At 33.4% G+C, this 16,180-nt stretch overlaps 1 protein-coding gene across 1 annotated transcript in view; it reads left to right on the top strand.

Annotated features, from left to right (window-relative positions):
* Positions 1 to 16,180, top strand: part of ca16b (carbonic anhydrase XVI b) — a 211,098-nt gene that overhangs the window by 123,317 nt on the left and 71,601 nt on the right. The window contains exons 5-8 of the mRNA XM_021477262.3: positions 3,025 to 3,120; positions 6,274 to 6,340; positions 7,771 to 7,928; positions 10,684 to 10,867. Of these exons, the coding sequence (XP_021332937.1) occupies positions 3,025 to 3,120; positions 6,274 to 6,340; positions 7,771 to 7,928; positions 10,684 to 10,867 (505 nt within the window). The remainder of the gene's footprint in view (positions 1 to 3,024; positions 3,121 to 6,273; positions 6,341 to 7,770; positions 7,929 to 10,683; positions 10,868 to 16,180) is intronic.

Genomic DNA, 16,180 nt, shown 5'->3' with positions numbered 1-16,180 from the left:
TGTTCACCCCTTCCGACATTGTCTGCTCTTAATTACTTTGTTTAGGGGTTAGTTTTTGGGTTCTCTCTGGATGTCTTTTGCCTTCCCAAGGACGTACCGTTAGCTGTTACAGAAATAGCCCCTTTATTTTATTCCATTTCAGTGTTGGAAGGTCAGAGTAGAAACAAATACAGCGTTTTGGGCCAAAGCTCTTCTGGCGCTCCTCCATAATCTAGCAGTATTTCTTTTTCTGTCAATACAGTGTCTACACAACAACAGTTTAGAGGATGGAAAAGCGAAGGCATTTATATTCATCAGTCTAAGTTTGTTGGAAATTAGCTGGCACAGAGGTCAGGTGACCCGGGCCGACTCCACCTCTCTGGCAGCACTTTCTCATTAGGCCAATCGACTGCGCTCCATAAATCCCATTTTACACAGGAATACAATTGATGTGTATCCGTACGCCGCTGGAGAGCTGCTCAGCATTATCCAGCGATTTAAAACCCAAACACACTGAAGCCAGACACTGCAAGAGATGCATCCAATTATCTCTGCGCGACTTCTGTTGACCTCTGGCTCAAATCTAGCGCAGTGAATTAAACCACCACAGCAATCATGTTAATTTTATTTATTTTTGTGCCCTTTTTGACACTTTTATTAGTGTGGCTTGCCAAAGCAAGCATCAGCGTTGGTATTGAAATGAACTCTTGACCTCTAAGTATTAAACTTTGGTATACACTTCTTCTGTCCCTTTAACAATGTGTAGCTTGATAAATGAAATAAAAGGTGTATTTATTTTATATTTGCAACATGTATAGTATTAAAATACTTATCTATTAATATGGATCTTATACACAAAATATATTGATATTTGCTGTTCCTCAAAAGCTTGATGTATTGTGCCTTTTTTTTTTTTTTAGAAAAATCATAATAAAAACTATGTACTTATAATGAAGCATCCTTAGATCAGTAAATATTGGAAAGTAAAGTAAAAATATAACTTGAAATGTGTTTTTTTTTATTTTTTATTTCAAAGCAGAGGTGCCCAAAGTAGGGCCCTTGGGCCAAAGTTTGCCCATGGTAACCTATGGTTTGGCCCCTTGGAAAATAGAGGGAGAATGATAAGGAGTTGGTTGAAGCAGATAAAGAGATCGTCATTTCCAATTTAATGTAACCTTTTGTCTCTTTGTTTGATTGAGGAGCTACAAAAAAGCCAACTAAAATTAAATGTTGTAAATGAATCCGGCTGTTAAAATGTAAATACTGCCACTTGACAGATGGAGGACAATGCACAAGGCATCACTAAGCAAATCAAGGTAAAGACAGCTCGACTAATGTATTCAGCATTGATCTCCATTGTGTTATAAATAGGATTGTTTATTTTTTTATTTACTTTAATAAGTTCATCATAAAACGTTAAAAATGATGCTGCATCATTAATATGTTTTAAAGCAAACTTTTCTAGTTACTTAGGATTATATATAATCAGAAACAACAGGTCAAAACACAGGAGATTTGTGAAGACACTGCCGAATTAAACCATAATAGAGTGAAATTCTATCATATGCATGTGTTTTGAGAGCGTGTGGCTGTGTGAGCATTTAAAGAGAGTTTAAAGCATTTTAGTAGCTCACAAAGAAGTTTCATAAAGATTAGTTTTATTAAATGATTTATATAGTGAAGCCTATACAATGCTATTTTACATTTAATCATTCAATTTCTGTACCTGAATAATGCTGCTCTCTCCAGAAAACCACAATGCACGGTTTATTATTTGCTCAATTGTGTTTATTTATGACTGTAGTGTATGTTTATAATAAATTACAGAAAAATATATGTACATTTCACTCCTCAATTGCAAATAGAGCTATTTTAGTCAACTGGTGAAATTATATTGAAATATATATCGCAATGTTTTTTTTTTTTATATCGTGCAACCCTAATATACTTGTTAATTTTATTTAATTTTACATTTCTTGAACGAAGACTTAAACAGAAATTGCAAAAAAAAAAAAAAAAAAAAAAAAAATCTGCCTGGCCCTTGTTATTACATAACAACATAATAATACCTTTTAAATGAATAATACAACTGAATCCTCATTTTTACAGTTGTTTGGGACACATTTTGTGAGTGCAGATTTGAAGTTTGATGGGACACCAAGCTTGAGCTTTTCTATCTCTTTTAAAAATGCATTTTCCAATCCTTAATATACAGTTATATGCCTAGTCTGATATTTATTTAGTCATTTTTTTGCATTCAGCAATTCCTCTCTCTCTTCCACAACCTTTATCAAAATGGACTGCTGCTTCCTCATTAGAGATGACTGATCCAGCAAAACGAGAGCGTTCTGTTTCTCTCAGATCCACCATTAAATGACCAGGGAAATGTGCGAAAGTCTACAGTAGGAAATGCAGAGAGAACAACATCGGCCGGCAAATAATGTCGGCGCGTGAGAGCCTGCCAGAGAATAAGCTCAATTGGAACGTGATTGTCATAGAGAGGCTTAATCTTATTCCCTGCATTTCAACGATCTCTTTCACGATTGCTCAGCTGCCGCGAGCTTTGACATGCCATTCATCCCGCTTTCCTCTCTCTCTCTCTCTCTCTCTCTCTCTCTCCGCGATCGTCCCTGTTTTTCTGTAATAGTAGATTTAGCATTTATTTGACACATGGCACTTTGTGCGTTTGTTCCGAGACAATGTTTAAGGCAACAAAGACATGTTGTTTATTGCGGCGCGCCGAGGGGATTTGCTTCTGAGGTTCGCTTTCTTCCCAAATCCGTCCTCAGAGAGAAAGCGTATAATCCTTAGTTGTCTCGCATGTCAAAATGTGGAGTGATGAGAGAAGTAGAATATGACAGATATGCCGTTATTGTGCGCACGCCAAGATGATGAGAGGAATATCAATTGGTGAGGATTTTTGACAGAGTACTGTACCACAATACACTCGTGTTTACCAAACAGGAGAGTCAAAAAGCAGAACATTAGCATGAGCCGTTTCGTGAGAGTAAAAAAAACCCTGTTTCCATCTCTTTGCCCCCATAGATGCAGATTTATTTCTACAATTCAGATGACTTTGACAGTCTGAGCACCGCCATAAAGGAGAGACGAATCATCGCTGCCATGGCTGTCTTCTTTCAGGTAAAGATTTTCTTTGATTTTTTGATTTTTTTTTGTTTGCTAGCCTGTGAAATTGTGCTTTAGAGCTCATGCTTCCTTCTTAAAGAAACAGAGGAAGAGACTAGGAAACATCAGATATATGTGGTTTGGGTCTGTTTAGCCTCAGGGCCTATTTTCACCATTCGCAACAGGTAGAGGAAAGCGCCGACATCTTCTGTTGCCCTCTAGCCATCTTTCTTCCTCTCAAGAACAGTCTGGCTTCATAATAGAATAAACTCAGTTTCAAAGAGAATAATGAAAGCCTATGGGGAATGGAGATATAAACGTGAAGACCCAAGCTGCTTCAGAACTGTAGCTGGAGTGACTTTTATATGTTAATTCATTACCGTTTACACCATCAAATCAAGTAACCATGAGGGCAAGATTTGGCTGGTTAGCATGCCGTCTGTAGTTATCATTTTTGTTTTACTAAATGAGTCACGTTTAGGGTTTTATTGAATTTTTATAGCTTGTATTTAAGTAGGGATGGCACAGTGATAGGAATGGTGTCCGCCTGTAAACATATGCCAGGGTAACTGGTGGTTTATACCAGAGGTTCTCAAAGTGGGGGTCGGGACCCCCCGAGGGGTCGCGGGACAATGAAGGGGGGTCGCCTGGTGATTTTCAAAAATCAATAAATTTTTATTAAACCTTAAGACTTACTGTATTTTATCAATAACCTACTGAAGAGAAAAAATAGTTGTTTATAGTTACTATAAACTATTTGGTTACTATAGTAGCTTATAGTTAAAAGTTCTATTGGATTGCGACTTCTTGGGTAATTACATTATACTAAAGACACAGCAATACCGTCAGATGCAGCAGATTGATTTTATAACACCAGGTTAAACTAGCCCATTTACAGCACTGACATACATAAAAAAACAAAGAATAGACTTGGGTCTATTGGTGTGTGTGCGCGTCATTGCATACAAGGTTTCTGTATTTATAACCACCACCTCAGAGAATATTGGGGGTCACGAGTCACTGGCATTGTCATTTTGGGAGTCGCGGGCTAAAAAGTTTGGGAACCCCTGGTTTATACCAATGTGACGACCCCTAATAAAAATAAATAAGCCTATAGAAAGTCAGTGGATATATTTAAGGATATTAGCTATTTTGTTAATAATCAATATATTATATTATTATAAAATTTAATTTCATTTTCCTTCAGCTTGGTCGCTTTATTTATCAGGGGTTGCCACAGCGGAATTAACTGCCAACTTATCCAGCAAATGTTTCACACAGTGGATGCCCTTCCAGCTGCAACCCAGTACTTGGAAACATCCATACACACTCATTTACACACACACATACACTACGGACAATTTAGTTTATTCAATTCACCTATACTGCTTGTCTTTGGACTGTGGGGTAAAGCGGAGCAAACCATTTCAGACCATTCTCTGTAAACCCTAGAGATGGTTGTGCATGAAAATCCCAATATATCAGCAGTTTCTGAAATACTCAGACCAGCAACAACAACCATGCCACATTCGGAGTCACTTAAATCATCTTTCTTCCCCATTCTGATGCTCGGTTTGAACTGCAGCAGATCGTCTTGACCATGTCTACATGCCTAAATGCATTGAGTTGCTGCCATGCTGGCAGATTAGGATACGAGGTGGAATAGTGCACGCAAATCTGAACACCTTGAAAAAGTCGTAGCACTACCGGGAGTTGTCAACAACAAACTCTTCCGCCTTAAAGCTCCGCCTATGCTGGTTGATTGACACCTCATTTGCATTTGATTTATCATTTGCGATGTCAGTTTGAGGATTTGATTCACCATTTGCGGAGTCGTTTAAGGATTTGATTCACCATTTGCAGAGTTGTTTGAGCATTTGATTCACCATTTGCGATGTCGGTTTAAGAATTTGATTTATAGTTTGAGCATTTGATTCACCATTTGCGATGTCAGTTTGAGGATTTGATTTATCATTTGAGGAGTCGGTTTGAGGATTTGATTCACCATTTGCAGAGTCGGTTCGAGGATTTGATTTATCATTTGCAATGTCGGTTTGAGCATTTGATTTATAGTTTGAGCATTTGATTTATTATTTGATCTTTTAAGCATTTGAATTTTCATTTGAATTTTGTTAGGAAAAAACTTTCATAGATTAGAAATTTGCGTTAACAATAAAGTGGCCGGTATGTGTTTTAACAAACATACTTACTTAATATCTATGCTTTTGCAGTACATTCAAACACCTTTGTTCCACAGTCCACAATTGCAACTGCATTCTTTATTTTGCCAATCTGTAAGTTTCACTGCAAGTTTTAAAACAAGTTCTTAAGATCACACCATGCACATCCTCAATTGTTCCTCTGTTAGTCTCCTACATTTGTTTATTTTTACTTTCCCCTTCATTCTCATCTGTGACCAATGCTCTTTTCAAGGCTGAAAATGCCACGATTTCCGTGCTTTTCTTAATGAGTCGAGCCGAAAAGGAAGATTTGTGGTTCACAGCCTTAGCATTCAAGGATGCCACATGAATATATGGAGGAAAAACAGGCTTAACAGGTCAGCCTGATGATCCGTGAAAATAACATAAGCTTTTTTAGCCGCATTCATTCACAACATGCTTCGCACACTCACACACAGCACGTTTTCGCACACTTAACTAATGCGACAGGCCTATTCTTCACGCCGGAAACTGGAGCGCAGGTGTGTCCTATGTTTATCCATTGTCAAACGCTGAAAGAATAACCCACGTCGGTAGACTTAAACTCTTCCGCCCGCATGTGACAGCGTTATGGCTTACTGCTATTAGTGCTGAGACGAATGGTGTCATGCGGACGGCGACGTGTCCATTCCTGGGGGTTTTATATAGTTAATCGATGTGGATCTGCTGTATTGGTGGCTCCCTTGGGCTCTTTTATTGCCACCTAGTTCAAGCAAATGAATCCTCAGAGAGCACATGTGAGTATATTTCATCTCTGACCTGAATGAGCTTCTCCATCAGCCTGAATAAAAGGTGCTTATGTCAGCGTGCTCCAGTTTTTAATGTTGCATAAGCGGAGAACATGGGGAACCTGTGTTCGATAATGGTTGGATTTAAATGCGCTTTGTGTTTTATAGATGGGGAAAGAGAATAACTGTTTTCTGTTGTGTTTGTTTGGGTTTTTTTCTAGGTGGCGACGAAAGACAATATCGCAGCTGAGCCAATCATCGCTGGTCTCAAACGGGTTGTCCATCACGGTAAAAATAACCACACTGTAAAAAATACCTGTTAATTAGAGATAACAGTTTCTGTATTTTGTGATTCACAATTGTTTTCTGTTTATTTACGGTTGTGAATTGCATTATAGGAGATTGATCTCTGCTCTGTTGACTTTTGATGTTAATAATTCAACTCTACAGATTAACGAAGGGATTTTTACTGTCATTTTAGTAGTTTTAATTAATATAACGTTTAAGAAAAAATATAGAGAGAAATAAGAATGTAAATGTACTGACAGTTTCTTACAAAGTTTTTTTAGCATAATATACATCACCAACTCAGACAATAAATCACTTTAAACTATTAAAAATGTTAATAATAAATGTATCAAGATTAAAGTTGTTGGAAGAAAGATTAAGTTCAAGATCAAGTACCCAAAATGCAGTTTCAAAGTATAAATAAGTAGGAAAAAAATAAAAACATCAATCCTAAAATACGGAAAACTGATAATTTACAGATATTTTTTACAGCACATATGAAAAGCCTTTATCAGTTTTTGTAGGCTTGCAAAAACAACAATACCAACCCATGACTAGGGCCAGACAGAATCTGCGGACGTTTTTTGCTATTTCTGCGGAGAATTTTAGTAAAAATCTGCGGATTTCTGCTGAATTATTTTGGGAGTATCCAGCGGAGTATCATAACTTACACTTTAATATATTAAATAAAAAGTAATAAATTACTGAATAAAAACTGAATAAATTCCGATTTACACATTTACTCAAGTAAATAAACAGAATTTATAATGGGCTAAAAAACTGCAGAAATCTGCGGAATTCTGCGGAAAATCTGCGGAATTCTGCGCGTGCAGATTCCGTGTGGGCCAACCCATGGCCCATATCAATCCAACAGCGAGATAGTGCTTACATTAAAAGAAAGTTAACAAATATACAACTGTACATGTAGGTCCAAAAAAATAAAAAAACATATATATATATATACCATATGTAATATATGAGACAAGTTTTTTTAGAATCCTTTCTATTTTGGCAAAATTTACCAATAAAGTCGAAAAGCAATGATTTTACATTTTGATGAAGGTAACTGTATTTTCTCTGAGGGAACCCCAAATAGTGCCACCTCTGAATCTGGTTCTAGTTTGTGCTAAAGAATCACAGATAATGAATCAACCTTAAAATGATTAAAACAAATAAAAACTGTTTTTATTCTAGCTGAAATGAAAGAAATAAAACTTTCTCCAGAAGAAAAAATATTATAGGAAATACTGTCAGAAATGTTCTGTTTAACATGATTTGGGAAATATTTGGGGGGAAAAAATCACTGGAGGGCTAATAATTTTGACTTCAACTGCATATTTGTTGATGATTTTTTTCTCTTGTGTGTGTGTGTTATACTTGATGCGATCTCTTTCACTATTTGAAGGTTTCTTCTGTCTTTCTTTTAACAGAAAAGGAAACAAACCTGGGTTCATTCATACTGAGGGATCTCTTGCCATCATCTTTGGGCAGTTATTACCGCTACACTGGCTCGCTCACAACACCTCCGTGCAGTAAAGTGGTGGAGTGGATCATCTTCAGTCGACCTGTTTACCTGTCCTACCACCAGGTTTGCAAAACACATCAAATCATGCAAACATGCACACGCATCATATTCATATGATCATGTTTCAATCCCAGCTGTGCGCAGTGTGCTTGAAATTGGGCACGTGTTCATTCCCTTGTATCATATTCGTAGCATCTGCAAACACAGTATTACGCTGGAAATGTGACTCATCTGCTGTGTGCTCAAATGTGTCTGGGAATGTAACAGTGCGGAAAGATTTACTAAAGAAATTTATGCAGTCATTTATTTTGGACGTATGTGTTGTGGATATAAAATGACTGTAATAGTGCTTCTTCTGAAATGGATTTATTCTAGGAGGGTACAAAATGTCTTACCAAGTCAGACGGAGCTGGTCTGTGTGTTAGTGTGCATTTATTTATTGGTTTGTTGTTTTCATGAATGCACATAACATACTACTAATAATAGTAGAACTACCATAATAGGAATATATTATTATTGTCACTATATTATTATTATTATTATTATTATTAATATTATTATTATTATTATTATTGCTGTTGTTGTTAAAGGGGATAATAACAATACCAATATTATATCTAGTTATTATTTATTTATTTATTTATTTATTTAATATTCTTACAAAAAATCACAATCACATTTGTACCTATTAACATAATAATAATAATAATAAGAAGAAGAAGAAGAAGAAGAAGAAGAAGAAGAAGAAGAAGAAAAACATCAATTTTGTATTTTTGTTGAATATATAATTATTAGTGTTTTTGGCATACTATCAGTACTAATATCACTATTATTATTTCAATTGTTGTTGTTAAAGGTAATAAATGACAATACCAATATTTTTTATAGTTATTTATATTATATATTATTTAATTAAAATCCTTACAAAATGATTTGATTAACAATTCAATTTGTACTTGTTTATATAATAATAAAAAATGTATTCAGTAATTTTGTATAATTGTTGACTATATTATTATTATTAGTAGTATTAGTATTATTATTATTATTATTATTATTATTGCTGTTAAAGGTGATAATAACAATACCAATATTATTTATAATTATTTATATTATTTATTAGTTTATTTATCTGATATTCTTACCAAAATTCACAATCAAATTTGTATCTATTTCCATATTCATACTGATTGAATGTTATTATTGGTGTGTTTGTTGTTGTTGTTAATGATGTTGCTGTTAAAGGTGATATTAACAATACCAATATTAATTCTTGTTATTTATATATTTATTAATTAATTTATTTAATATTCTTAATAAAATTCTAATTTGTACCTATTTACATAATAATAATGATGATAATAATAACAACAACAACATCAATTTTGTAATTTTGTTGACTATATTATTATTGGAGTTTTTTGGCATACAATGGGTACCAATATCAATATTATTGTTGTTATTATTACTAATATTAGTAGTACAGTAGTAGTAGTATTGCTATTGTTGTTGTTGCTAGTGATAAAAACAATGCCAATACTATTATTTATTTATTTATTTATTTATTTATTTATAATTTACAGAAATTCACAATCAAATTTGTTCCTATATCCATGATGACGATGATTATGATGATGATAATAATAATAATAATAATAATATAGATTTTTTAATTCTGTTGTCTATATTATTATTATTGGTGTTGTTAATGGCATAATCTCAATACCAATATCAATATTGTTATTTTATTTTCATTGTTGTTGTTGTTGACGCTGTTAAAGGTGATAACAATACCAATAGATAACACTTTAAAATATGGTCCATTGCTTAATGTTCGGGAATGTATTTACTAACATTACCAAAGTATGAATAATCTTGTAAACCATTAATTAAGCATGGTTCGACATTAACTAATGCAATTATTGAATTCCAAAGTTGTGCTTGTTTACGTTAGTTAATTTATGTTGAGTTAACATGAGCCAACATTAATTAATATTGTTTAACTTGTATAACATTAACTAATGTTAACAAAGATGAATAATTACTGTAATAAATGTAGTATTAATAGTTTGTTCATGTTAGTAATTACATTAACAAACATTAAGTAATGGACCATTATTTCAAAGTGTTACCTACCTATATTATTAATTTATTAATTTATAAGATTTTTTTTATCACAATCAAATTTGTACCTATTTTCATAACAATATTAAATATAATAATAATAATAATAATAACAACATCAACTTTGTAGTTTTGTTGACTATATTATTATTGTTGTTTTGTTTTTTCAATCAATATTATTTTCATTATTTGTACATTTTCTTATTAGAATAGTTAAATTAGTTTTATTTTATTTAATTTTCTTTTATATGATTTATTTATTATTATTTTTTTATTATTATTATTATTTATTTTGGGCCTAGTGACCCTCTAGTGACCCCTAACCGAAGCACTAAAAAATTAACTGTAAAATTGAAGCACAAATAATTGTACATTTTTATATCCAGGAATGACTTTACTCTCTCTGAATAAATCAACCTCACTCCTAAATCTTACTCTGGATGTGTACACAGCTAGCACGGATTAACTAATCCTTTTCAATCTTTCAGTTTTTACCGCCTGCTTTATTCATCGTCACACAAAATAAAGCCATTAATTCCCATCATGCACGTCTCTATCACCTTTTTTTTTCACCTCCTTTCCAAAAGTAACGTGGCATCATACGCGTGTTTCTCCTGCATGAAATAATGAAACGAAATGGAAAATCATGATCAAACCAGTGGATAATAACATGACTCTCTCTCTGTCTCTCTAGCTCGAGGCGTTTTATTCCATCTTCACCACAGAGCAGCAGGATCATGTGAAGTCTGTGGATTACCTGAGGAATAACCATCGGCCCATTCAAGATCTCGACAGCCGGCGAATCTTCAAATCGGCTCTAATGGATGCCTGGATGCCTGAGACCATGGCCAGCGCCGCAGACACAGAAACATCTCGAGGTATGAGTCTGACTGATTGAGGAGAAAGGCAGATTTGATTTCTATTCATATGATAATTGTACCAATACAAAAGTGATGGTGATTAAATAGAGAGGTTGCCCCAAAATGCAAAAAAGAAATGCTGTTGATTTGCTCACCCTTTAGACCATCCATGTAGGCGACTTTTTTCTTTTGTCCCCAATCTTTTTATCAAAGCTTGACTAATTTAGTGAGTGTACATAGATTGCTAGGTGACCATCAACCGTCAAAGACCCAATATGTGAACGAACCCTAAAAGGCCATCTTCATTTGTGATCTCCAGCAGTTGATCTTCTTCAAACGTGTTGTAGATCCATTCCTTGGCAGTCCTTCACTGGGCCTTTAAAATAGTATTATTTTTTATTTTAAATATTAAGTTTTTAGTTACTCCCAAAATCTTTTTTTTTATTATTTTTTTATTTATTTATTTTTTTTTACAAAATTCTGTGTAGAAATAGTAAAAAATGTCTGCAGATTCCATCTCGCCCTATGCATGTGGCTTAAGTAAGTTCAAAAAATCATCAGAAAATGACTCTACATGTTTGTTTGTAACCTTAGGAATTGGCCCAAATTTGATATGGTTGGTTTTGACCATATTTGGAAGGGTTTGAATATTAATGATGCTCCAGTTAATGTACTGTAAATAATATCCAGCCAGATCTATTGATTTGTTTTTGTCTTGTTTTTTGACTCTCATTGTGTAGTAACCACTAACTAAAAATCTCCTGTAATATTCTACTGATATCACAATAAAATTAGTATCTATTTACATAGTAATAATAGTAATAATAATAAATAAAATAATAATAATAATAGTAGTAGTAATAATAACAATAATAATAATAAAAATAATAATAACATCAAATTTGTTATTTTGCTGACTATATTATTATTGGTGTTGTTTTTTTGGGGGGGGGTTTCGGTACTTTCAGTACCGATATCAATGTTATTTTCTAGCGCCCCCTAACCTAAGCACAAAAATATTAACTGTAAAACTGTTGCACAAAAATGTGTACATTTTTATATTCACAAATGACTTTACTCTCTCTGAATAATTCAACCTCACTTACTTTTAGTTACGATACTCCCAAAATCATTCTGTGTAAATTCGTAGATTTTTTACAAAAATAAAAAAAATGTCTGCAGATTCTGTCTGGCCCTAGGTATGTGTAAATGTACATGTTTGATTGCAACCTGAGGAATTGGCCCAAATACTGTATGATATGATGGGTTTTGACCTTATTCGGAAGGGTTATGAATATTAATGACGCTCCAGTTAATGTACTGTAAATAATTTCCCGCCTGATCTATCAATTGGTTTTGCCGGTTTATGTTTTTTGACTCTCAGTGTGTGGTAACTACTGATTTAACATATTCCTTAATGTTCTACTGATGAAAAAAGTTACTTATACATCTTGGAAGGTTTGGGTAAACCTTCCTCCTAAAGGTAATTTTTAAAATCGCCAATAATCATTTAAATTGATAGTTCACACGAAAATGAACATTTCTTCATCATTTACTCAAACAAGGGTTTCTAAATAAACTTTAAAAATTCTGCAATTCTTTCTTCTGTTGAATACAAAACAAGATATTCTGAAGAATGTTGGGAAAAAGCAGCCATTGACATCCATAGTAGAATCAAAAAAAACTATGGAAGTCAATAGCTGCTTCTTTCCAACGTTCTTCAGAATAATGTATTGTGTGTTCAACAGAAGGAAGTAACTTGAGATTTGGGGAAAAAATAGTTTGGATGAGTAAAGGATGACAGAATTATTTTTTTTAGATGAACTATCTCTTTAAGAAACCAAATGAAATGGTTTTCTTTCCTTAAAAATCTTTATGGATCTAACATTTGCGGTTATTTCTCTTATCCAAAAACAATAGTTCAGTTTTTCTCCTTCACAGATCTCTTGTTTGGATTTCTTCTCATTCGTCTCATGCATAAAGTGCAAAGCTGGTTGTTTTTGGGATATCCATAGCTCTCGAGACAGACTGAATAAATAGGATTTATTAATGCAGTGACTGGAGCTTTTGAGTCGAGCCCAGGAGCTGTGGTTCGCTGTACTGTGTGTGTTAATGATAGCGTTGTTTTCCTCTCCGGCTGAGGGAATTGATTGCTATTGGTTGTGATGAAGTCGGGAGTGATGCAACACAGCCGAAAGGCGGAATAATCAGCATTAATATTCCCTCTAAAAATAAACCCGTACAAATGAACACTGTGTGGCCAAATAGCAATTCTGCCATTTTCCAAGCAAGCGGTTGTGCAAACTCTTGCAATGATGCATCTTTTTTATCATAGTGTGTTTTTTATTCCATGCTTTCTTCCTTTTACTACTCTGGAATAGGATGCATTTGAACATTTGATCTTGTTTGTAAAGCTGCACAAATTAATTTTTAAATAGTAATGTGTATTTATATAGCACATCCAAAGCACTTCACAATCATGAGGGTGTCTCTCCACACTACCACCATTGTGCAACATCCACTTGGATGATCCACAGCGCCAGTGCTCTCACCAAACACCAGATATAGGGGGAGTGGAGAGACAGTGATAGAGCCAATTCAATGGATGGGGATGATTGGGAGGTCACGAATCGGTAAGGGCAAATGGAGGGAATTTGGCCAGGACACCAGGGTTACCCTACTCTTTTACGAGAAGTGCCATGGAATTTTTAATGACCACAGAGAGTCAGGACCTCGGTTTAACGTCTCATCTGAAAGATGCTCACTGACAGAATAGTGTTCCCTACTGGGGCATTAGGACCCCCTGCTGGTCTCACTAACACCACTTCTAACAGCAACCTAGATTTTCTATGTGGTCTCCCATCCAGGTACTGACCAGGCTCGACCCTGCTTATCTTCAGTGAGTAACCGGTCTCGGGCTGCAGGGTGATATGGCTGGTTTGAGGTGATACTATATTAAGAATGAATTAGACAGTTTGATATCTATATATTTAACATAATTTAAAATAAAGTTTGATCAACCAACACTATTGCAATTTTTGTTGTCGTTTGTGTAATACTTTTTATTGTAATTGGTTTTAAATAAATTATTAAATTAAATCAAAATAAATATTTATTTAATTATTATATATGATAATTAAACTATAAAATAAGTTATTTAAATAATGTAATGATTAATTGAAAAGCCTTTGAATGATATATATTCATTCATTCGTTTTCTTTTAGGGTTAGTCCCTTTATTAATCAGGGGTCGCCACAGCGGAATGAACCGCCAACTTATCCAGCATATGTTTTACGCAACGGATGCCCTTCAAGCTGCAGCCCATATCTGGGAAATGAATTATATATTTGTATGTATGTATATATATATATATATATATATATATATATATATATATATATATATATATATATATATATATTATAAGATAATAATAATAATAATAAGAAGAAGAAGAATTAATTATAGAATTATTAAGAATTATTATAGGAATGCAAATCAGGCATTGGTTTTGTATGAACTTCCGTTTTCCATGTTTATAAAAGAAATGTTAGTAATATGGTTGGATGATTAATCCTGACAAGGGTAAATAGTAGTTAATAATAAAGTTTTGTTCCCTCAAAAAAAAAAATATATATATTAATATATATATATATATTTTTTTTGCTCGTAAACTACTTATTTAAAATGAGCTAAAACAACACAATTCTTGAGATTTCATTGAGATTTTTGTTAACGTTTTAACTATTAATCACGAAACACATTGAAACAAACCAACAGACAATGCCTATTTTAACAATTCTAAAGAAAATTCATAATTAATAAAATAATTATAATAAATAAAACTAATAAAATTCAATAATAATAATAATAATAATGAGTAAATAAAAAAACTAAATGAAAATATATTCATACATAAAAAAAATAATAATTAATTAAATTAATTAAATTATGGCATACCATAACTCAAAATACAGCTTAAAGAAACATCAATAAAATCCAAGTAAGGAGTCCAGACTTGATGAAAAGCTTTAATGGACATAAAAATTACACAGGTAATGAACTCAAGGGGAATCGTTTCCTTAATAATATTGTTTGTCTGTCTAATAATATTGTTTGTCACTGATCCAGTTTAACAGTAACAGTTTTTTTTCTGGCAGTAAAGGTTAAAATATCAAATAAACTATTGGTAAATTGAGAAAAAGCTAACCTCATAATATTTATGGCTTGTATAATACGTATTATTTTAATTGTTTATTTTTTATATTAAATTATTTAAAAAATTATTATTATTATTATTATTATTTATCTTTGTCAGGATCAATCACTAAACCAAATACAAACATTTCTATAAGTATAGAAAATGGGAGTTTATGCAAACCAATGCTTAATTTGCATTCCTTTTATTATTGTTATTATTATTATTATTATTATTCAATATTTTATTTAAAACAACTAAAACTATAAAAAAAACTACAAAAACATTTAAATAAATGTTCAATAAATCATTAACTAACTTATTTTATACTATTCAGAAACATAATTATTAAATAAATATTGTTTAATGCATAGTCATATTTATGTGTATTAAATTATTACTGCTAAGACATTATAGTTACAATATTGAAAATAGTGCTGTATAAACATGCATATATATATAAACATCAAGCACACAGTCTCTCTCTAAACCCTCTTCTGACAGTTCAGCTTGTTGACTTACACAACCCAAAGAAGCGCCATGAGATTTGAGTCAATTTGAATCATCAGCCTGCGTGTTATCTCTGCCGGACAGTAATGGCGGCAGTCATTAGCATGCTGATGATTGAACTGATGAAAATAATGGGCTCTCGCTGAGTCACCCGTGCTAACGGAGCTCTCGAGGCCGAACATCCACAGCAGATGCCCTTTTCGCTAATCACCCCCTCGTCCTCGTCTCACTCCTCGTGTCTTTCGATCTGCCTCTCGATCCACAGACATGTTTATCGCGGGCTTGTTGACAGGTCGCTAATGCTGATACACACACATTAAGAGTAGAGGCTTTCCACATAATGACCTTATCAAGCGCCGCTTATGCGGTCCGCCCAGCTTGACATCAACGCAGCCCACCAAATCATTTGACGTCAATCGTGTAATTACGTCTCTCCATCTTTTCAACACTCCTGCGGGCATGATTAACAACTTTTTCACTTCTCTCAAGTTTAAAAAGGTGTAAATTTCTTTGAAAAAATGCATGAAGTGATACTTTTGAGCTGCTCTTGTCAGATTAGACCTGCAGCTTTGGCTATAGTTTTTATTTTTTGGTATCATTTTAGTTTGTCACAATGCACACT

Source organism: Danio rerio, chromosome 6 (assembly GCF_049306965.1).
Source record: "Danio rerio strain Tuebingen ecotype United States chromosome 6, GRCz12tu, whole genome shotgun sequence".
Taxonomy (NCBI): Eukaryota; Metazoa; Chordata; class Actinopteri; order Cypriniformes; family Danionidae; genus Danio; species Danio rerio.
Note: the sequence above shows the minus strand (reverse complement) of the source record. Positions and strands in the feature narration are given on the sequence as shown.